At 34.9% G+C, this 24,987-nt stretch overlaps 4 protein-coding genes across 4 annotated transcripts; 3 read left to right on the top strand and 1 right to left on the bottom strand.

Annotated features, from left to right (window-relative positions):
- The first annotated feature begins 17,462 nt into the window (after window positions 1–17,462).
- Window positions 17,463–21,559, top strand: LOC126913072 (acyl-CoA Delta(11) desaturase-like). The gene is made up of 5 exons (XM_050707828.1): window positions 17,463–17,748; window positions 18,183–18,313; window positions 18,785–18,990; window positions 20,297–20,482; window positions 21,196–21,559. The coding sequence occupies exons 1-5, from the start codon at window positions 17,502–17,504 to the stop codon at window positions 21,482–21,484; spliced, it is 1,059 nt and encodes a 352-aa protein (XP_050563785.1). The 5' UTR covers window positions 17,463–17,501; the 3' UTR covers window positions 21,485–21,559.
- A 22-nt stretch (window positions 21,560–21,581) lies between these two features.
- Window positions 21,582–22,737, bottom strand: LOC126913074 (uncharacterized). Its single transcript, XM_050707830.1, has one exon. It carries the CDS (start codon window positions 22,320–22,322, stop codon window positions 21,759–21,761), a length of 564 nt encoding a protein of 187 aa, XP_050563787.1. The 5' UTR covers window positions 22,323–22,737; the 3' UTR covers window positions 21,582–21,758.
- Window positions 22,738–22,848: 111 nt separating this feature from the next.
- Window positions 22,849–23,728, top strand: LOC126913073 (uncharacterized). Its single transcript, XM_050707829.1, has one exon. It carries the CDS (start codon window positions 22,961–22,963, stop codon window positions 23,627–23,629), a length of 669 nt encoding a protein of 222 aa, XP_050563786.1. The 5' UTR covers window positions 22,849–22,960; the 3' UTR covers window positions 23,630–23,728.
- A 442-nt stretch (window positions 23,729–24,170) lies between these two features.
- On the top strand, window positions 24,171–24,985 carry LOC126912620 (uncharacterized). Its single transcript, XM_050705629.1, has one exon. It carries the CDS (start codon window positions 24,272–24,274, stop codon window positions 24,881–24,883), a length of 612 nt encoding a protein of 203 aa, XP_050561586.1. The 5' UTR covers window positions 24,171–24,271; the 3' UTR covers window positions 24,884–24,985.
- Window positions 24,986–24,987: the final 2 nt, after the last annotated feature.

The following is a 24,987-nucleotide window of genomic DNA, read 5'->3' as shown; positions in this document are numbered from 1 at the left end:
TTCATGCTTAACTTAAAAGGCTATATATTTTTAAGGGTTATGACACACATGTTAGCATCATCTGATGGTAAGTTAACTAAACAACACTAAAACCAGAATCATGACTCTCCCACATGTAAACCCAAAGGTTTCTGATCATTCTGTAAAAAAAAATTATTATTTTATTATTCGATAGCAATGTTCATATTTCAACATAATTACGTACTTTATTTAGCTTCTATCGGTTGAACAACCAGTTGCTCGATTCAACTTTTGTAAGCTCTGCACGTGAGAGCAACTTGCAACTAACAAAGTTACTTCGGTAACTGCCTTTTTGTAAGCAAGTATTTTTCAAGCATAATCGATTCTCTTTCTTATAACATAATAACGTGAAAGCATTTATTTTATGCTGAGTTTAGCCTGTGGATTCATTCATACGATTTTTCTTAGTATAGTCTACCAATAAACAAAAACTAAATAGTGTGACCGAGTTAGAAAATAACCTAAATAAATAAGCATAAATCGATGCTTTACGCTGCTCGAGTAACCTATGGAGTTTCTCCATAGGAATCTACACTTTGAAACGAGCAAATAGCTTCACTAGAGGACTGACCGACAGAGAGACATTTTGGCTTTTTTTAAATATTGTAATATTAGCTTGACGTTCAAAAGTTATTATAGCATAGAGGATAGGTTGTTCTTTTTTAATTTCGCGGTTTATTTGAAATAAATAATGTTGACTTTACATATTACACAAATATGTAATTAAAACCGAATCTGTATTTACACGTAAATGCAACGGAACAAACAATATCAAATTGAATATTGTTAATAACTTGAGTCGGTAAGAAAGGGATGAGAACCATAATTCATGGATTATTGTTCGTAATGGAAAGGAAATTGAATACAAAGTCGATTACCATAAATAATTCCCAGTAGACTTGGTTAGGATGAAGTCAATTGACAGGATTTGTTGAATATTATGAGAAATTTTTCATTGATAGGTAATATTTTGAATATGTATTTTCGAGGCTTGCCTATCTGCCGAGAGCTAATTTAAAATTATGTCAATATGTTAGGTAACTAGAAAGAAAAAAGAAAGAAAAATCGTTTATTAGCGTTATGATATACATGACCATAGAACTACTACTATCGATTCCATTTAACTTCTTCCATTTAATACTGATGTGATACTGGATTCCACGTAGCATATTTTTAGTGTGAATCACTCAAACCAAATCACTCAAACATCAAATCCTAGAGTCAAAGCAATTTGTTCACGAAGTTTTTTAGGCGTTACTAAAATAATGTTTTCCAAACGTTTTGTCTTCTTTTTGTAATCGAGCGAAAGGTATGATAAGCAATCAGCGCAGCCCATGGTCACCCGCAACACCGGAGGCGTCACAGGCGCGTCGCCGTTTTAAAAAGGAGGCCGGCCTTTTTCTTGAAGATATTTAATATTTTCTATTGGGTATAATGAGACTGTTGCTTTGTCTACAAAAAAGGCACAAAATATACAGTACCTACGAGTATATCACAGACTGAAAGCTGAAAGTGTTCAAGTCGCTTATTATATGGAGAGGTACCTTCGGAACATTCTCAACGAATATAAAGTTGTACCGTTCACGGAATGGCGCCTAAAAAATTTCACGTGTCATTACTCTTTCTTACAAAAGAAAGGGTGCTTGCCGGATCATGTACCCTTAACACTCTTATGTACTCATTTAATAGTCAATATTTCTTGGTTTTTGTAATACTTTTTGCTTGTATTTGTTTCCTTTCTTGCATTTGATTACCTAATTGCTTAGGTGGAATACTGCGTGTCTCTTACCGTTCGTTCTAATACTAAACTTAATTATTATGTTTTTCGGCTTACTCGCGTAATTGTTTGACGAGGAACTCGACTAGTTTGAAGCCATGCTAGAGGCTTATATTCATGAGCAGCATTCCGCGACATTCGGCGCGGTGCTACTGATAATTACGTTAGTAAGCCGAAAAACATATATTATAATATAAATACTAAATTTATTCAAACAATTTCAAAAGCTTACAATCCTTTAAATTGTCAAACAAATTCCTTAAAAACAAACACTTTAAAAGCTTAAAGAAACAATTTCTTAGATCAACTTCTGCCACCTAAAGTGAGAATCGAAATGATTTCGCTGAAAACTGCTTAGACGTGCATAGCGGACTAAGTAAGGTAACTTTCGTGCTGGCTTGATGCCAATGTTTGTAAGAAGTTCCCCCGTACCGTACTAAGGTACTATAAAGTTTGAGAAAACTGTTCTGTACCGCCTTTGTGTCTGTTACGCTGACCGCAATTTGGAACTTTGGTAACAGCTACATGTATTCTTGAAACTGATAGCTATGAACGTATCAACTGTTCCTTCTTTATAATGGAATTTAATCCTCTAGTGATAGTAAAACTTGGTTTTAAAACTGCTGAGTTTAAGCAATAAAATCTTGTTCAAGCACAAACCTAGATTGCAATAACTTTTAACTTGAGATTTAAAGTATTCATCTATAATACCTGCATGTATGTCACCATGCTAGAAAATCTTATATTTATGTATAGCGACATAGTTTTCAATCAAATTGTATTGAGTGACAGAACACTTCGATCCGCAAGTTTATGTCTCCGTAGGGACTATAAACAGTACAGGAAAATAGACTAGGATAAGGAAACATGTAAAATATATCGAAACCGAGTCTACGAGTTTATGAACGAACGACGTAGAAGCTTCGAGAAATTTCTCGAAGTTATAAAGATCACGATCGATGTTCTAACGCTTGAGCGATAAGAAAATGATGAATGGATGATCGAGGTAATATTGAACGTTGCCCTACATGACGTGAATTTCGAAAGGTGTCAAGAAAAGCATGAAATTTTATAAGAAAAATCGCTGCGGGAGGTAGCATATGACTCCGCTCTCTGCGGGCTACAAACAAGTGTAATCGAAGAAAGTCAAAGTTTTGTTTCTTGAACCCTCGGGACATAAAAGTTTCTATTAAATGGATTGGTTCGTTCACGTGGCTTCGTATGTGATATTGTCTTGTTTGTTTTTAGTACTTACTTGATTATTCACCTCATCATCAATCTTGTGGTGTTTCATTAGAACTGAAAACGGGATATTTGCGATGTTTATTAGATTTTGTGGGTTTCCGATATTTCGGCACTACGACACAATGATATTACAAGTGGCCATATCAGTTTAAAAACTTATATCTTCTGATATTTGTTGATTTTCACTTCTTCTTAGTACAAGTACAAAGACTTGTTACGAAACATTTCCTTCTTTTCCTTTTATCAATGAGCTGAGACCAAATAAAACAAAAAACTTCTATGACCTTGGCATTGCACGACTTTGACATCCGGACAAACTATGTTCAAATGTCTTTGGCAAACCTATAATAAAAAGCATTGGATAAAGAAAACGGAACCAGACTATCATTAGAACGATGAACCCTGTCTCAAGGTCGTTCTATTGGTAAACTATGAAAGACTACCCCAGAGGAGACTATTTTTGGCAAACATTGTTCTTGTTAGCATAATATTATTTTGTTCAGTTATGTTTGTGCAGACAGCTTCAAGTAAACTAAACTCTGAATTAAAATTCGCGTTAAAAATTGGGTTCCAATAAAAAATACTCTATCACAATTAACAGGAAAAGCAGCTCAATGAACAGACTTAAATTTGTCTTATGTGTCTTAGGACTTGTTTCACAATATCTGGATAGCCGCAATGTATCCGATAACTTTGAATTAAGAACGTAATCTGTATGCACTATCTTTCGCATAAGTTTATTAGGCACTTCTATTATGAAGGTGGTGAAACGGGCGCTTAGTCTAACCATTTCCCTCTCTTTTAATTCTTGATTAACAACATGTGTAACATAAAAAGCATTATGTTTTTAATAATTAAAAAGTTTAATAAAAACCTTCCAATAACATTCTTCTCCATTCAAATCATCTTTTTAACATCAAACAAAATAATGAAAATTACAAGCCTATTCATTACATCGAATATTAAATCATGAACCACACATTATCAAGAACATACTGAGATTAAACGGCTTAAGGTTTTAATAGCTTCGTCATGGGAATAATGAGAGGAATGAATATTAATATGGCGAGACTTGAATGGCATTCATCTTTGCATTGCAAAGAGATTTCGTCTCAATGAGGTGCTCTGAATGATTATGTATGAGTGAAATGATATGGCTATTGACACAGAATACTCGTATATTGTTATTAGGTTATGCTTTTAGCGTAAAAATGGAGTAGCATAAAATCAATACTCCAGTATAGAATTTTGTTAAGTCTAAGTAATAACATGGAGTATTGAAATTCTATAGGAGCTTCGTTGCGTGCTGTTTTTGATTATAGGTTTGGTTTCTTATATGCATACAGTCCTTTAGTCCAAATAATCTTATATGTTTCTGCAGCCTATCTTACCTTACTATTTTATCTTATATATATTGTTATTCGTCTTTATAATAATTAGAAAAATAGAACATCGACTTTGAAGGATTCCTAAGCTAAAGATTTATTCTTTACAAACTGTATCCCATGACTCAGAATTTGAATATTCTGTTATAGGTATTTCATTGTAATCAGAATCTGTTATAGCATACCCTGGGTTTTAGCTGAAACATCTAAAGTGCCAGTTAGGGAGCAACATTCAATTCGGATCACAGCAACAGAATGCAGGCTGGTAACATCTCTTGAATCATTTCTCGGACTTGAACAATTGACGATAGATATTCTAGGAGGCACATGGTACATGGACATTGCAGTTACCTATATCGTTAAGCCTAAAGGAGAAATGTATGTATAGTTATTCTTCATTGTATTATGTACCTAAGTGTATAGTTTTTAAAGTTTATTCTTGTATTAGCTCGAACATAATTGGATACAAGTGTTCTGTCACAGGTTCTGTACCCTTAGTACGACTAGTACGAGTTGGTTTTACGTTGAACGAAAACGAAACGAAAGAACGTTCGGCACTCTGATTGGTCGGCGAAAATGAATCAAGCAATCAGAGCGTCGAACGCGCTTTCGTTGTGAGAGTGAGTGATGATATTGGTTAGCAAGTCAACATTTTTGATTTCGAAGTTCAAAGAAACTTACTATTTCGTACAAAAACCTAAACCTTCAAAATGCGCCTAGTTTTTTGGGGAAAAAACTAAGGAGTGTGGGATTTTTACTTCACTAACACCCTCCCATTCGCCACCATCTGCACCAAAAGGAGGCACCGGGTCCTCTTAATACGTATAGACAGTTATACGTTCGTACAGACACACCTACTGACACACTCTGAACATACACATTCAATACCACATACCAATAAAAGTTAACCAAAAAACACTACTGTATCTATTTGGACAACACGTGTAACCTCACGTATAAAAATCTAGCATTTCGTTAGCCCCTGCGTGATACATAATGTATGTACGCTACGTACGAGTACCGGCCATTCTCCAATGAGAAATGGCTGAAATAAATCCTAATTCAGTGCATTACATCAGCCGGTAAACGATGATGATACGAATTTATGAACAAACCTGCAGTCCTATATAATTCATATTTTAATGGTGTTTTTATCTGGTGCTACTTTTAATGGCGTGGAACATAGAAGAGAGAAATAGAAGCAAAAAAAAATGTTCATTATACGTAGATACCTATTGCTTGTTGACTAACACGTTGGTCGAGTGATCGCAAGTGCGACTGCCAGACAAGTTTCGGGTCCGATTCTCTGGTCAGGCAAAGTATTACTGAACTTTTTTTGGATTTTTCGATAAATTTTTCACTAGTAGCACAGTGTCTGGAATTGTGCCCAGTATATGGCAATAGGCTCACCCCCTATTACATGGGGCTTATAACACAAATGGTAATAAGTGGGTGTACATTGTATAGCGGCATTACGTGCCGTAATTTGCACCTCTGCCTACCCTTTCGGGGATAAAAGGCGTGACGTTGCATGACCTCTTGTAGATTATAATATAAGTAACATAATAATCTCTTCTAATTACTTGCTTTAACTCTTTGAAATCATAGTTTGTTTACAAGTCTAGCGATTCATTAGCGGCCAGTTCTTCGAATTATAGGTACTTTCTTTAAAATCAGATGTAAAGTGCAGATCACACTGATCAAGCAAGGCGGGCAAGTCTAGTCTAATATTCTTAGCATTCATTCCAGAATATATGTGGTCTTTGCAAATAGACTTAGATAACACTAACAGGATTAACCACATTGTTATTGATGTTACTTGTCCTGACATACAAAAAACAGTTATCAGAGGTCGTGACGTCTTCTCTTCTTCCTTTTTTTAAAATGTTGCCCCACTTTAGGATTTTCTCTTGTATCGTAGGTGCGTTTACAAACATACAAATTCAGATACACATTACAATCAAACCTGAAACAACTATTTGTAAATCTCACAAAGGGTTGGTCCGTTAGGCGATTCTAACCTGCGACATGTTACGCAGTAGCCAATTGCATAGCCACCGCACCAACTGTGCAGTCAAAGTCAAAGTTAGTCTATCCATACCACCAGTATGAGAAGTTCAGAGATGAGTTAGGTAGATACTAGATACTACATAGTTTCTGTATTCCGTGGGTATACAGCGTGTAACAAAATACCCATATACATCAAAAAGCACTGAAGAATACAGGTTGAATAGAAACTCTACACAAAGTTTCAAACTTAAAATACTTTAAAAAAACATTAGTACCAAATACTTGGTGTCGCATGGTTCTTGATTTTATAAATCATACAAACGTGTCACAATACTACAGGGGACACTCGCTAATTACGAAATATTTCTTCTGTAAATCTGATCGCCTAGTACCTATCAACCTAATTTTAAAAAATAAAAAAAAATGGAAAACATCATAACGTTTCATGAAAACATGAGTTTGAAAAACCCTTCCCGTATCGTTTGTTATGTAATCTAGAAACCGTGCACTTGATATGTATACCCCCTTTTTGTTACACCGTGTATACGTAATGTAACTATGTTCACCCATCTCACTCGCTAGTTAGCCAGTATGATCTCCGCTTAAACCAATCCCTGGAACACACAACTAACTTTGACATTACTTTGAAGTTCCAAAGTCACAATACAAAGATAACTTAATACTTATTAAATTCGAAACTAAAACCATGTTGGCGATTGTAAGATTATTAAATTCCCTTAGTTAACAAGTTTCGTGACCTCATAAGTTCTGTTGTTGCGATTATTCGTAATCTGCTTTAGTTGTTAATACTTATTAAACGATATTGAGATTTGAGCAGGTGCAAATGGTTAGCAAATACGGCGAAGAATCTAATGAGATTGTTGATTTAAAAAAGGACTACCATGTCATTATTGAGTATCTAACTCTTCATGGTATAATCATGTTCTGTCAATGCACCATTTGTCAATTTCTCAGTCACTTCTGCTACAAAAGCAAAAATATTTTACACGTGAAAATATTCAAACTCAATCATTATTATGTTTCGTTAACGAATACAAACAAAAACATTCATACAACGTTTGTGTTTATTCATATACGCACCTTAATAATACTTTCGTACCTACATATCGTTACAAATCAGTCCAATGTAAATGACAATCGTATTCAAAATCACTGTTATTCCGAACAATTTTTGTCAATCCCAATAGCCAAACATCACGTTTCAACCCTAAAGTCATGCAAATGAACCCGCCCGTCCATGTTTCACGTCCAATAACAATAAAATTCAACCCAACACCAGATATTTTACGAGCAGTCTCACAAACCCGAGCTTTTCCCTAATTAATTCTGCTAGGAAAAATATATTATTAAATTTTTCTTCATAGTATCAATTTTTAAAGTTGCCAGCGAGCCGTTGACCGGGGCATAGCGGTGCACCATTCATATTCGTTAGCCCTAGCTGACTGCAAGTGACAGCGTCATTTATTGTCCTTTTTTTACGTCCGACAGACGGTAGTGGAACATTCTAAATGTAGCCCACTAAAACCCTACGTGAAAAACATTAATGCAATGCTCAGCGAGGAAATGCTGCAGAAATTGCAAGTGAAAATTTCTTACTACTTTTTATAGACTTATTTACCGCAAAACGAGTCTTGTTAACGTTGGTGTATTTTTACCGATAAACAGCGTAATTAATGTTTCGTTTTAGTTCAGTTTTACGATATTTTCAGTGTAGTTTCGCAACGTCAGTACCTACATTTAAGCGATCGCATTATCTCAGACGCCACACGCCGTTCTACAAGAATCTCATTATCTCTTGAGAGTAGAAATTCTTTTTAAAAGCGCAGAGTACATTACGGTGCACTTCTTTAAATAATTACGTCTATTAAAATGAATATGAAAGATGGAAACTCAACTAAGAGCGAGTAGCTCTCAACTATAATTACCGTTATACGCGTGTCTTGCTTTATAATGTGAACTTCTACTTGAACTAACTATTCATTAAGTTTCTAACCTGCCAACCTCTTAAGTTATGAACACGACCTGGGTTCATTTCTTAACATATATATCTGTATTTTTTAACATCAAAATCACAAAAACCAATACGCTTATCGTCAAATTAAACAGGACTAAGAACCACTCGAAAAGTAAACACCTTTGTATCACAACTCCTTTACATAAAGACACCCTATAAAATGTCACACGTGTCACTTAAAACCAGACATACCACTCAAGATCACAAAGTTCAAAGTACAACAACCACCACATTTATTGGATCATCGTGTCTAACATCAAACAACAGTACGGACATGTCCTTAAACACCATCCGAAGTTTCGCCTTTAAACTTTATCGATCACAACTTTATCAATAGTCGGTCCGATCTCAAATAAGGTAAACTAACCGATTTAACCGATAGTTACTAAGATTTACAACACAAGTTAATGGTGAATTCAGATGCGATGTCGATACCAATAAAGTCGGTAAATCAAATAGTCCGGTTTAGTGAGGATCAAAGCATTCGATGCTGGTTGGTTGATAGTCGTTTGGTCAACCAATAAGATTAATTCGAGTTTGAAGATAAATATCAAATCAATATTATAAAAATTGTCCCCAACTAGTGACCTAGTGACTTAGTGACCTAAGTAAAATTGGAACGAAGATGAAAAGCATGTAGATTCCTTGGAGACTGTAGGAGAGGAGTAAGAGGATTTTGCATAATTCCCATGGGACGAGAAAAAATGAATAGTGATGGAATGCACGTTATAAGTTATGGGGAAAGGCTAGTGAACTGACACAAATACTATGCTATAAATCTTAAAATACCATAGATCTTATATGCAAAAAATAACGGTATAAAAATACAATAAAAAAACATAATAAGAATGATAGATTTAATTTCGGAATAATTTTGAATTTATTTGCAAAAGAATTGCAGGATAAAAATAACAAATTAAATTCTGTAATATTCTGTATACCTACCCACTCAAAATTACGATGCGAAAGTGAGGCGCCTTTTCCAACATTATCCCCTTTTAATGGCCGAAGCACAAAACGAAATTCCGTATTTTATTAAGAACAATAATTTAACATTTGCAGAAAAAAAAAATATAAGATTTATGAATCACTTCGGGCAGACATAATTCATAAACATCTGTCGAGGCAATAAAGGTTTAACGATGGTAACTTGCTGCCCTTACCCCACTTACATATATGAGATAAAACTGCTGTAGTTAATATCAAAAGAGATTCTATGGTCCCGAATATTTCTCAGTAGTAACACGGAGTCTGGTATTGTGCCCATTGGCAATAGGCTTGCCCCCTATTACATGGGACTTATAGACACAAATGGTAAAAAGTGAGTGTATGTATATTGTACAGTAGCATTACGTGCCATAAAGTTCACCTCCGATTACCGCTTCAGGGATAAATGATAAAACGATACGTAGATAGTATTACGTAAAAGATATTATATTACCATGCAAATTGAGCTAATGCTGCTTTCAGCATTAGCTTAGACTTAACCTTAGCCGTTGTCTTAGCCTTAAAACTATTGCAGCGATGTAGCAAAATTTTGATAATTATTAAGATTTGGAGTTTCTAAGAGTACCTATGTCGATGTCCTTACAATATTTTATTTTATTACCAAGTCGTTTCCCTACTATATTTACTTTACTTTTTAGTGTACCTAAAGAAGATCTAACACAGCTTTGTCCTTTTATTCCAAAATACATAAAAACAAAAAGATAAAACTCATATTGTTCAGGAGCGTCAGCCGTAACTTTGTGGCCTTTTTCATATATTATGCTAATAAGGACCGTAAAGGCATACTCATTAACATTCTTTTCTATTTTTTTTAATATCATATTAAAATTGCTTTGTTTCCAACTAGGGTGACCCAAGTAATAGGTTGGTTCAAGCTAAAGGAGAGTGTGTAAACATGTTTGTGCCTTTCATAATGGTATTGTGTGAAAAAGGTTAGACAGGGTCATTTATTTTTGTAAAGAGACCTAAAATATTCAGCGTATAAACATCTTTGGTATTTTACGCGTTGGAGTAAAAATATCGTTCTCGTATAAGAATGACTCTCGGAAAATTGAACCCTAAAAAGATTTGCTCATTACCTTATTGGGCATATTTTACTGGAAGTTGTTTAAAAAATGTTTGGCTATGAGTAGCCAAATATTTTTTATTTGTATATTCAAAGAAGGAAGTTTTCAAAGATTATTACACTAACAATCAAAAATATACTGCCTCGTTGGTTCAGTGGTCGCAAGTGTGACAAGGGGTCTTGGGTTCGATTCCCGGGTCGGATATAAGTATTACTGGGCTTTTTACGGTTTTTCAAATATTTCTCAGTAGTAGCACGGACTTTGGAATAGACTAACCCCCAATTACATGGGACTTACAACACAAATGGTGAAAAGTGGGTGTACATTGTACAGTGGCATTACGTGCCGTAATGTGCAGACACACCTCTGCCTACTCCTTCGGCTTAAAGATGTAACGTTATTATTGTATAAAAATTAGGAAGATTCATTATAGTTGGTCGCGGAAATTAGGTTCCTTTGAAAAAGTCTTTGTTACAAAAATAGTTCTTGATGTAACGATACTGGGTTGAAGGGCACGTGTGTTTTATGACTAAATATAAAAACACCTTCGCGCAGTAACTGAACGATACATTTACGATCTGAGCTCGCATTTATATTGGACAAACTTTATATGAAACTCTTAGTAAGCAAGTCTTTATTTGAATCAATAAAATGGAGTTATACTTGATAGTGTCGAAAGAAACTTGTGTTTCCTACTTTCATTGTTGTTTCAAAACATGCAAGCGTTTTCGTAAACTTGCGACTTGATGCGACGAACTTGCACCGTTTGCGCGTTCGTCTTTTACAATCCAGTTCTGATCTTAAGGTAACTCCTCCTGTAAGTTATAAATTAAGGTAAAGGTAAGGTAAGTAATATGAAGTGAAGTGTAAGGAACAACTGCTGCTCATTACATGAATTTCTCGTTCTAAAGAGCTATTAAAATGATTTATTTTGTTCAAAACAACGTGGCTCTTTCTTCCAGGTCATATTTGGTGAGCTGCGGATTACCTAGCGGGTTTACCGGCTCGAAAACCAAGAGTATGAACGGGGTCGTTTTTAGTCAGTAAGAGTCTGACACTCCCTCTCGCCTCGCCCAAGGCAAGAGAAGTCACTGGATGAAGTTCCACCTCAAAAAAGGAGTTCTTTAGAATTTGAGGTTTATAAAGAGGTTATTTGAAGTATAGAGAGGTTGTCACCAACCTCTATAATTAGCATTGCGAATAGGCATTGCTTCCATAGATAGTCAGTTAAACATCATATTTGAATTCGAACCAATTAATCGTGGCGTAGATATGACACTGATTATGATGCACTGATGCACTGCCATATAATTACTTGCACGAGAACTGCAAAATTGTGAACGAAACATATTACATAATTATGCATTTATTAGCCTAATTTCCCGCCACGTAATTTCGTTTCGCCAACACATAATGCTTAATTATTATAACAACATGGTGGATATTAATTTGATTTGCGGCCCTCAAATTAATATTAATGTCATTGTATTATTATTCAGGAAGGAAGGAATTTGTTTAATGAAAATAAGAACACATGCGAGTAATAACAGCAAATTAGAATACATTTATCTTAACTTCAACCTTTTGAAACCAATTCCGATCAACTTTCATATGGTGAAATTTCGTACTCTTGAGTTGCAACACTTGCATATCGTCGTAATAATTTGATTAAGATCAATGGATTTTGATTAAAGGTGATGCGTACGATGCGGGCCTGTGGACCTTAAGTCTCCCATCACGCCACCCAGACACCCACTAAATGATCTATTAGTGACCAATGTATTATGCTCTACCATCATTACACGACTATTTTAAAATGTACTGTATCCTTATATCTATAGAAATCAATATTCTTTAACAGTATTCCATGGTATACACACATATACATAACGCTACATAAACCAGTTTATCGTGATCTCATTTTATATGATCTTTCAACACATTCGACGGTTCATTTATAATGGTTTTTCATTCTTTGATATACTGGTTTTGCTCCAATAGGCTAAAAGTATCAAACCATTTGGAAACATCAAATCAAATGTTATTGTGGCGATTGATCAAAGACTGTGATTTTATTATTGCATGATACCGTCCCCGGTGTTACTGCGTTATCTGCATTTAATGCTGTTTTACGTTCTAAAGGTCCGTTCACACAGTTTTATTGATAACTACAAGGATTTATAGCGAAAATTAACTTACTAAAAATCACGGTTTACTCACGAGCCACGTAAATTAATGGAGAAAAGCTCAGTAGTCTGCGCACGTTGCTCATGGTGAAGAGTCCCACGGTGACTCGAAACTAGTAGAGCTTTTCTCTATTAATTTATTTTAATTAAGTTAATATATAAATGAACCATTTATTAAGTACTATTTTTATAATTATGTATCGTATGGGCAACATTTTCAAAGGGATAACTTTTTTTAAAAAACTGATAACATTTAGCTGAGTCTCGTTTAGACCCACAGTAGTTAGAGAAGAGCCAAAAGGAAAAAAAAAGTCTTGTGCAAAGATGTATGAGACTTTTTGAAAATGATACCCGCGTCAGGAGTTGATGCTGTACCAAAGCTACAGGCAATAGTAAGTATAAAAAATCCAAAAAATATACGACACATATAAAAGAACGCTTGATATACCTATCAATATTTTTAACAGTAACAGCTTTGTTTAAAACGTTGTGCAAAAGATTAATAGGTACATATCAACCTCTTGTTTTTGTATACTCTTTTAAAAAAGTCACAAAAACCAAATTGACATGTTTCACAAAGCTTTTATTTATTTTTTTGTCCATGATGTCAACACGTCTGTTAGTTCGCAATTCATGTATTGGTTATATATACGTACACTGAACAATATTTTGACTATTTACGAACAAAAAAAAAATATTTATTCGACGACAAAACTGAAGTTTTATACAGACGACAGCACATCAAACTACCCCAAACTAACAATTATTTCAATGGATTTTCAACTTTAATGTTACACAGTAAAGGTTGAAATTGCTATCTAAATAAAAGAGTACATTGAAGTGCTGGTGTAGCACGCCGTGTGCAGCTGAACAGTTTCATCTAAAAGGCCTTTAGGGACATAAACGCGATAGGAAACAATAACAAGCAAATATTATCAGCAGGGGTGCTTCATAACCGTGTTTATGTCTTTATCGACGGCTAGGGTTGCCACATAAATCGACGTCACTAGCCGCTCGTCTATAGATTGTTCCTGGCTTATGAGGAGGTTGTTAGTGGTTGAAGTTTTATTATGTAGATATTAATTTGTCTATAATTATACTTTTTCTACGTAATCATTCTTAATCGTTGTTATTAAATAAACACAGAAGAAAAAAATAATTACCTAGAATCCAAAATCTGATTTCTTTATCTGCTTATTAAAATCTAATTTATTGTAATCTTTTACGTAAAACTCACATTTACCCAATACAGAAGCGTAGATACTAGACCCTATTAGACTGTAGGTATTATTTAATTTACTTTATTATATTTCATACGTTTAATCACTACATTCACTGGCTATTAAAATTATAAAGCTCTTATAACATACTTTTACCCGTGTAAAATTAACAGTAATAATACCTGCAGGCAAATATAATATCTAGTTACACATAGATTATTTACTAATTTTGACCAAAATCCCGTAAAGCCACAGACTATAGGTATCTGTGTATAGCAAGCAACCCTTGCCGCAACCTAACGATAGATAATTGGCTGATCGATCGTTTATGCATGAGCACTGGCCGGTTAGAACGAACTGATGCTGAATTAAAAATCGCCAACCGTTCCACGTTTAAATATAGAAACAAAAAAAAATAAGGACGCCATTTTGCATGACGTTCTTAGAAGTTTGAAATTCGATTTTCATATTTTTTTATCTAGCTTTTGTTTTAGTAAACAGGCCAATCATTTTAAAAAACGTTTAAGGAATTCGAATTAGAATTTCAAAAGACGATAGTTATTTTACTGAAGGCTGATTTTTCAATCAACAGAATTTTTTGTTATCTGTAGAATAAAATTGACATTTTTGTCAGTTCTTAGTATGAAAGAAATTGTCTAATATTCAAAAATATTCCTACGGTACGATAAAATTTATCTGGCATTAGAAAATATGCCAGTAAAAAATCGGAGAAAATACCTCTAAATATAAAAAAAATCTTAACATTCAAACAATTCTCCAAAAATGTGCATAATTAACATTTGGTATCGGTGGTAATTTGGCCCCTTCATAACGATGTCGTCTATAAAATAATATCGACGCTACACAATCATGGAACATTTAAAGCGTAAATAGGAACGCAAAATGACGAAACGTTTTCCGATAATGGACCCATTAAAAAGCCCAACTACTGGTACCCAGTTTTTATGCATAATCGGTTTTTTATTAGGTTTTATGAATATTCATTTATAATAAGGCGCTTGTAATAAGGATGGTTAAGTAAAAGTAACAGCCTGTAACAATCTACTTACTGCATATGATAGTTGGTCATAATCTCCATGCTTTGCTGTTTGCTTGCTCCATGGTTTGAAGATCGTATCGGTTCGGAAATCCCACTAACGACAGCTCATTCCATAGCTTTGCTGTGCGAGGCAGAAAGTTTCGTGAAAAACAAATAGTTGTGGCCTGCCAACCACCTATATGATGTGGATGGAAATGCTGTCATGTAGGTCGATACCGAAAAGATGTGGTGGGTATCAGACCAAACATATCCTCAGAGCACTCCACGTGGTATAAACGATACAGAATGCACAACGAAGCTAAGAACTCTACGCATTCCCAAACTATCAAGTGGGTTTGAAATATCAATGTTTTGTAAAACGAATGCCCCATGGCACTTACACTATAAAGAGGACCAAGCAGTCAAGATATTTAAATAACTAATTATAATGCATACATTACCACAATTCACCGTAAAAAAACGACCCACATAATTTATGAATCTAAAACATAACTCGAGTCCAAATTCCAAGATACCTAACACTTTGAAGTTTTTGATGAATGGGTGAATAAAAAACACAGCCGCTTTACCCCACTTTCCCATTTTAGATAAGAGCAGGAAATTAAGACGTTTTTATTTTAACACAGAAAAAAAGTAAGAAAAAGACGAGAAAATTGTGTTCAAAAGAGAGAAATGGCCAAAAAAATAATAAGACAAAACGAACAAGTTAGTATAAAGTGTTAAAATCCTAACTCGCGCAAAGAACAAAGATTTAGAAAGCTAAAGAAAGAGAATTTACCTTAAAACTTTTCTGCCAACGTAGGTCGGTAATAAGTAACACCACGGGAGGCCATAAATTTTGCTAAGAAACAGCGTTTATACTCAATACCCGTAACATTAATACAGATTTTCTGCGATTATTGTAACTTACTCTTTGGAGAATCGTGGCCGCTTTCATTTGAAAAAATGTTAAGCGAAATATATTGGCGAACCAAGCCCTATTAAATGTCCAAGATGGTTTTATTGTCTCCGCAGGATTGCGAGTTATTATCATTTACTATTTTATGGTCCTAGACAATAATAATAAAAGATATTAAATCTTCTTATCTTATAAAACGCAAACTTGCCTGCTGAGCATAATCTTCTATTACTAACCTTTAGTATTAGAGGATAAATCATAAATCAAATAAATGGGAGTTTGCACTATTTTGCACTTGCATTTACAGCATAAAAAGACTAAAATAAAAATAGGCTTTTATTTATAAGCATTGGACATACTTTGCACGGAGTGATACCACGACCTCACAGAAAATCAACGTGATACAACACGTGTGTTGTATTTCGTTGTGTGAGTGATGTCACCGGAGACCCAATTACCCCTTAATCTTCCGATTCTCCAACAAGCTTTAAATTCCTAACGCCCAAAAGGCCGGCAACGCGCTTATAACGTCTCTGGTGTTGCGGGTGTCTATGATCGGCGGCGATTGCTTACCATCGGATGATCCATCTTATCGTTTACTGGCGTAAACAACAAAAAGAATATTACTTTGTAGGTATTTATCGCGCCTATTCTAAATTTGAAACAAAAATCAAATTCAGTCTGCTGTGGTTCTTTAAAAGACCTACATAGGTTAAGCGTCTGACATAAAATAAAATTAATACGATTACGAAATCAAACAAAGGTGTAATGATTAACCTGAATACTTACTAATAGTGGATAAATATAGTATATTTACATGTATAAGGGCTCCGTTTCTTAATACGAATGACAGTCTAATACAATGAACTATTGAATGTTAATTAGTTTCACTGATTACCATGTTTTGTGATAAAATGTTTTGTGGTTCTGTACATAGGAGTAGAATGTTTTTGTGTGGATAAATGTGGATATTTTTGTAGATACAGTTGCATTTTGTTGTTAAATTGGGTTCTATTACTTCATAATTTTTACCTTTACAACAAAACGATTGGTTTTGTGGCTTACCTAAATAATTGAGTGACTACGTCTTCTTTTTATTTTTTCCTAAGCATTATACAAAACACCAACCATTTTTTTAATACTAAACCATCAATCACACTTAAAATAGTATAAAAGTGAAATTTTGCTTGTTTGGATGTTTGTCCGTCAATCACGCCGAAACTACTGAACGGATTCCATCGAGCCGCCTACACTAGGTACATGTCAACATCGGCTGATTCGTCAGTCGCGCCATTTATGTAATAAAAAACACACAAACATCTAACATTTTAACTAACAAATTAAGTTGCGAATATTAAATGTGCTACTAAACAAGACATTAATTAACTGTCACAGTGAATGGTCACGATTTAATTCTACTATAATTGAAACATTATATTAATTACACACTGACTCCTAAAACAGTGTAAATCAGATGGACGCGCGCATGTAGTAGCCGTACCTATATTTACCTATTACTCTGAATACATGATAATTCACATTTACATTTAGCCAGTACATCGCCGAAGTTTATTTAAGCTGGTATAAACATGATTCAAAAGCACACGTCGGGTGACATCCGACGGTCGCAGTTAGCAATGGGACAAACTATGGAAGACAAGAGAATTAAACGCGGTATAACATTAAGTGTAATAGTTCAGAATTTCGAAAAGAATCTAGGTTTCAAAAATGACATAAAGTGGTCTAGTTTTATATTCATCACGTTGTATCATGTGCTTGCTGTGTACTGGTGCTACCACTACGCGTTCCCTGTGAAATGGCAGTCGCTTGTATTCGGTAAGTAATGATGAGTCACTGAACCTAATACCCATTTCTTCTTGACCTTTACCCGCCTCCTCGTATTTTACTTTACAAAAAACCTATTTAGAGAGATCTTGGAAAATAGTTCTTCTATTTTATCACACAAAAGCCTTTCTTAAATCATAGTTATTGAAGCACTTAATTCTGGTTCTCGTGCTTTCTTTTCTGTTATAGCATTAGTAGTTGTTTTCATTCTAGGGTTCTAGGAATGTATTCTTTTTAAATGGCTGAACATAACACCTCATATAATAGCCTACACGCGATAAACAGAAAAACTTTCATTTACGCAAGACTAGAATTTATTAAAGTAATAATTTCTAGTACTCAGATTCAAAGTTTATACGACTTTTCATTTATGTCATTCCAATTAAGTTCTGGCAATTTAATTAAACAACTAATTATGTTCGCAGCGTTGATTATGTACGTGGCATCTGGATTCGGAATAACTGGGGGCGCTCACCGCCTGTGGACGCACAAATCTTACAAAGCAACACTGCCTCTCAAACTATTTCTACTTTTATGTTTCTCAAGTGCGGGACAGGTAAACAAAGCTTAATTAAACATTTACTTTGTCTCTTAACTTTATTTTTGCCTTTTTACGAGCTGTAAAGAAACACACAACATTAAGCTAATAGCTACCTGGGATCTGGATGAATGAAGCTCTGAGAAATTGCGTGAAACATTGTACAAAAATGTTGAGATACTTTTTAAACTGAGCACGCAAGCTGCTTTTGCGTGGCTGTTTATTCGGAAACACGGGAATATTTTTAAGTCGGTATCACGTCTGACGTAAACAAATCTTAAGCAGATACCTAGTATGGCGTCTAAGAAAAATATCTTATGAAGAGAAAACAAAAAAGATATTAATGTTGTACATCAAAGCTACACCTACCTGTAATCCTTCATTCGATTTTCAAATTTATATTCTTTGAAATAAAGCCCTTTACACATTGAACTTTCTTCTTTCCTACAATTCTTCTGCAAAATGCTACCTTAATTATTATCTGAACAGAACTCCTTACTCCACTGGGTTCGTGATCACCGAGTACACCATAAATACAGCGACACTGATGCCGATCCTCATAATGCGAAACGCGGACTCTTCTTCTCACACATCGGCTGGCTGATGATGAAGAAGAACAGTGAAGTCATACTCCGAGGGAAACAGATGGACATGAGTGATATAGAAAATGATCCCTTAATACAGTTCTATGAAAGGTAACTATAAAATACTTTTACATGACATGAATGCTCGTCCCTCACGTAGACAATTTGTTTTCTGTACGCTGAATCTAATGGCTGGGTTGTTGCTGCGTAACGGAACACATATTTTCGTATTAAGGAGACAAGAGGTATTAGGTACATAATATATTATTCTAAAAGACAAAAAAATGGGATTTGAAACAGACTGTTAGAAATTAGAGATCTGCGGACTTCCTAGCGGGCTATCGGAGCTCCGGCTCGAAAAGCAGGAGTAGGAACGGGGTGGATTTTTATCAGTAAGAGTCTGACGCTCCCTCTCGCCCAGCCCAAGGCTAGAGAAGTCATTGGATGACTTCCAAAAAACAAAGAAAAATTTGCGATCATATCGTTACATAATGATTACTTAAACTATTCCTTAGTAACAAACTTGTTCCGAAAACAATAGCTATGGACTGGGTCAAGTAACCATTAAATGACTCTGAGTACGATATTTTAAACTAAAAATTATGGATTACGATTTTGATTAACTCGTGGAATAAACTTACACAAAATCAAGCCAGACTGGTATTAAATGGTAATAAATTATTACCAACTGTTACACTTTGAAACACATTAATAATTTAAATAACCCCACTTACATTAACTAAGTATTTACGAGTATTAGAAGTATTAAAACAAACTGTCTACAAAACTTGTTCTCATTCCAGAGTAAATAATTGATTTAAGACAATTAAAAACTGAATATAGAATCGGAAACTAAACCAATATAATAACATGTTACATAGGAACATTATTTTGAAATCGTGAATATTTCAATATCTGTTATAACTAAATGTTTGCTGCCCTAGTTTCCTTTCAAGTTCGTATGTACTTCGGTCGTGGCCCTGATTTCTAAGTCGGTCAAAGTAGTATTCATATTTTCAACTTAAAAACGTCCAATGCAGACACGGAAACTATAAATGCCTGATATGTTATTCGTAATAATCTCTATAATTACAGTGTCGTGAAATTGCAAATATTTACGTGATATGAGAAACATCTATCTTATGGGTTGAATTATTATAAAACTTTTAACGAATGCAACTACGCTACTATGTAAATAAGTTTTTTTTAATTGTAAAAGTCTTAATTTGTTGGGTTGGTAACAGGCGACTTAAAATCTTTGCAGTTTGGTTATAAGGTCGAATTTGCTTTCTATTACCTTTTTCGCGTAATTCTTCTTTATATGATCGACAAATTATTATTACTGCCATCTTTCACCTACAAAAGAGAAAAAAATTCCAGAGTAGAACGACAAAATAAATGAAATTGTTATTTCCAGAAACTTCAACATGCTCAAACTGGTATTCTGCTATATCCTACCAACAATGCTTGGAGTGTGGCTGTGGAATGAAGATTGGAAGTGCGCTGTAGCTTGGCAGTGCTTCATCAGGTTTCTCGGCATGTTCCACAGCGAACTCACTGTCAACAGCCTCGCACATGCTTATGGATATAAACCGTACAACAAGTGAGTTATTTTTAAAGAATACGGTTTTATAAATCCCGTTGGAGTACTCTCTGGGCCTTTTACTGCGATCTCTAATGCTTAGGCCTGCTAAACGTGGAGATTATAGCAAATATTGTTATGTAGAGGAGGCCCACAGTCTTACATAGAGGAAAAACATCATCAGTCTGCTTGTATCCGCTACAATATAGACACAGTCCTTTAAAATTCCATACTACTGAGCTTCATTTTTAGTTCTTTTCAACCAATATTGATGATAATATTTTTCTTCCATATACTTACCACTCTCAAAAACTTACAAAAGAAGTATCTTCATTTAATTTTCCGTTAGGCACATGTATAAAATGTTCAGAGATAAAAACATGTACCTACCTAACTTTAATTAAAATAACTTCATATTGATGTTAACTAAATGATAAACAATATGTAGGTACTCTACTAAGTATAATTATAAAGGTGTTTATCATCTACACAGCGTTGTTGCTGTATAATTAAACTCTTGTCTTCGTAAACATCGCCAATTTCTTACCATAATATTGTTACTCAATTTCCTTTAAAATTACAAACTTCCAATATCTGCCATCTTCCAGGCTCTTGTTGACAACTTACTTAAGTAACAGCCATCCTATCATTGAAGTATCGTCCCGTTTTGATTTTGTAACACAATCTACTGCCGAGCAGATACCTATATGCCAATATTTGCATGTTGTTTACAGAAATATAGTTCCTGCAGAGAATCGCTTCGTGGCGACGTGTACACTTGGTGAAGGTTGGCATAATTACCACCACGCTTTCCCCTTTGACTACAAAGCAGCTGAACACTTCGACGTACTCAACTTCGCCACTACTTTCATAAGATTTTTCGAGAAAATAGGATGGGCGTACGACTTGCGGGAAGCGAGCGCAGAAGTTATTAACTCAATGGCTAATAGATTAGGCGATGGCACGCCAGTTCATTTCCCACTACCCGCTGATAAATTAACAGAAGAAAGGGCAACTGGATGAAGTATTATCACCAATATCGGTCAGCTCTTCAAGGGCATAAGTAACGAATGAGTATTAAAATGGTGAACGAACGAATCAATAAAGAAAACCACAGATGTGTTTATAAATGGTATACACGTAGCCTAAGTTAGAATGTATTGTGAAACTTAAAGTAATGAAGACAATCTTCGTCTTAATAGAAACTAAATAAAATTATAACTAAATTATAAACTCTTTTCTTACATTAAGTACCTAAATGCAATCAATCTTTCTCCACTTTGGCGTACTACGTATACTATATGCATAAATTGGAGATATCCTTACAGTCCCGGTAATGTGGCGGGTCCGCTTGAGGCCCCAAACCTTTGACATAAGAGTATCTTCTTCCGTAAGCCGAACCCTTCAAATTGCTTGGATCAATTTGCCATCCATGTAACCAACTGGTACACTCTATGAAGTTGTACCTTTTAACTGGAGGTTCAGTATAACGCCTTTTTAAGTAAATCGTCCTTTGATCGGTGTGCAATAATTTCTTTATTTCTTCTGGTACTGGCTTCATGCATGGTACACTTTCTTTGATGTTGTCTAGCTTTACCAGATCAATGTCTCGAGGGGGTAATTTGTACCGAGTTTGAAAGCTCGTATTATGGTACTTCGCTAAAATCCCCATACTACCATCTATACGACACCTTTGAACATCAGTAGCAGAGTAATTTTTGACTTCCCTGTTCAAAGTAATTGCGGACTGTATACGCTGTGGATTCTTCTCAAACCAACGTGTGCGGCAAACTTTTTCTTTTTCAATCATATCACCATAAAAATTTATCAGTGCAGGGTCACCAAACAAACGAGTCGCCATTTTTTATGAATTACGTATTAATTAGTATACAAGGAATTTACTCTTATGTAATAAAAATCTCATCTTTCTTATCAGTCGACTATTATAGACATACTTATCACTATCTCATTTATATGTTTAGATCAAACAAATACAACAATCGGCAAATGGATGTCATTGTACCATAGATTAAATAAACACACTTCGATCAAGAGGTGGATTATAAATCCTTTTCCGTTATATTTTGCGTTATTTACTTTTGCCTATAATCATATTTATCAGCATATAATAGAAAGTAAATACCTAAGACTTAAGTAGGTACAATTTGAACGTTTTAGTAAACACGTAGTAAAAAAAACACTTGCGATTCCATGCAAGTGTCTTCTCTGTCAATGCTAGCTATGGCTATAAGGTTTTCTTAATTTATCAAATTATCATAGTGCCATTCACAAATGTTGCTGTTTCAATTTGTTACGATAGATATTTCACAGTAAGTTGTAAAACCTATTTGCTTGTCCTGTTTCGGTACTCTTTTTGATTTGAGGTATCAATGTTTTGTCTGTTCTCTTCTTTATTGAAGTTTTCATTCGTCTATCAGACATTTTGCTATTGTTGAATTGTATTTATTTTTGTTAAGTAATTTATTTTATATTCACACAATGCCTCTAGTTGACATAAATAATCCCCAAATGATAAAGTTCTTAGTTGAAACTTATGAAAAAACAGCACGATTGCGGATGAGATGGAACATCCTTAATGCTGATAAGTTGAATTCCGCTGCGAATCTCGATCGAGAAGAAAAGGGTTATCGAGACGTAGATGTTACCAAAGCGACCATGGAACTAGGCTTAGCTGGATTGCAAAGAGATAATATAACGGACGCTAGGAACAAACGACTAAAGCACAAGATAGACGGTAAAATACCTGGCATTGAGAGCCTACGAAAAGGACACTCTATCGTCGACGTTGAGCTCGGTAAAGCTACAGATGATCCTAAACTAGCACGACCAGACACAGATCTATCAATCGACCCGATCATGAGACCTGTGAATCCAAAACAAAAGAAGATATTATACATGGGCCGTCCCTACTATGGTCGTGAAGTTTATTTGAAGAAGAGATGTAAAGCACAGGCTCCTGAAGATAGATATTACTTTGCTGAAACCAGTTCTTGGGTGTATGGCTGGAGGATGAAAGACAGTTATCAGAAATCAAGAGGGCCGCTACACGGGCGTGTGTGGCGCCTGGCTCGCGAAGTAAGCCGCACAGGACCTGCCCCGGATCCAGCATATTACCAACAGCCTGGAAAGGATCCCGGTAAATGTTAACGTATGGACATTGAGTGATTTTATTCTTCAGTGTGATTTGTTATTTATTTATTGTCCTAACTTTTATTTGTTAATCGTATTACATAATTATTTCTATTATTTTTCGGTATTGTTTTTGTAGCGAGAATTATTTCACTATTTAACTGTGCATAGAACATACATTTTATACAAACGCAGATTTTTATGTTAATTTCAAAAGCTTATCACATTTAGAAGATACAGACCTACAAACAAATATTGAGATTGAATATTTTTTATAAATTCCCATTAATTTACCTACTAGCAATAGCAATGCCTAAATCGTTATTTTTAAAATTAGCGTGTGCCCTCTATAGGATATGGTCGCAAGGTCGCAAGCACAACACTGCAACGAATAAGGTTCAAATCGTGCAAAGTACTATTGGATTACATTTATTAATATGTGACTCAAGCTACTATTATTTACCTTAATAAATACTATTTCTTACTAGGTAACGGCATAGACGAAATGATTGGAGTTTTTTCCATAGTAGCTATGGCATGGCTATGACATTCTCATTACATATTGACAATGACATTATTGATGTTTTGATTTTATTGTGTATACACATTTTATATAACTATTATTTTTTATACATTTTACTCTTTTTACCTGATATCAAAATGCCACTAGACTACTCGAATCCAATGATACAAAAGTTTTTAATAGAAAGACAGGATCAGGAAAACTTGAAATGTATGCAGTGGTTCCTTAAAAATAAAGAGAAGATAATTAAGAATGCACCGAAGGTTGAGAATTGCAAGCATTATACTAGTGAGCAAGTAGCTAAGAAGAGAATGGAGGCTGATGTTAATATGTTAAGTGAGCAAAACAATATTAGCAGACGCTATCGAAGGAAGCTCTCCATGCAAGAAGCTGAAAGAACCATATTGCACGGATTCTTTGAGAAAAGCGAAGATGTTCCGATTATGAAACCTGTCGACCCAGAAGACTCTAGCATTCTTACCAGGGAATTAGCGGCCGGTGGTGGACGCAACGCGTACCTTAAGACGAGACATCGCAAGTTACCAGAAGACAAATACACTTCTTGTGTGACAACAAGCAACACGTATGGATGGAAACTTAATGAAAATAAATTAAAAAGGGTTCCACCAAAGCATAACCGTTATAGCGTATTTACCCATGAGCTAGTAGGGCGTTCTGGAGCACACCCAGACCCACCAGAAGCCTTACAGCCAAAGGATGCTCAGTATATACGCTGTAGTGGATTTTAACAATACTTTTAAAAATATTTCACTTGCAACGCTTAGGTGGAAATCCTTTCAAAACTTACAATATTACAAGAGTGGCAAATCACGGATCAATTGCAGATTGTAGA

This window comes from Spodoptera frugiperda, chromosome 3, assembly GCF_023101765.2.
Source record: "Spodoptera frugiperda isolate SF20-4 chromosome 3, AGI-APGP_CSIRO_Sfru_2.0, whole genome shotgun sequence".
NCBI lineage: Eukaryota > Metazoa > Arthropoda > Insecta > Lepidoptera > Noctuidae > Spodoptera > Spodoptera frugiperda.
This window is presented reverse-complemented; position numbering and strand designations above follow the sequence as displayed.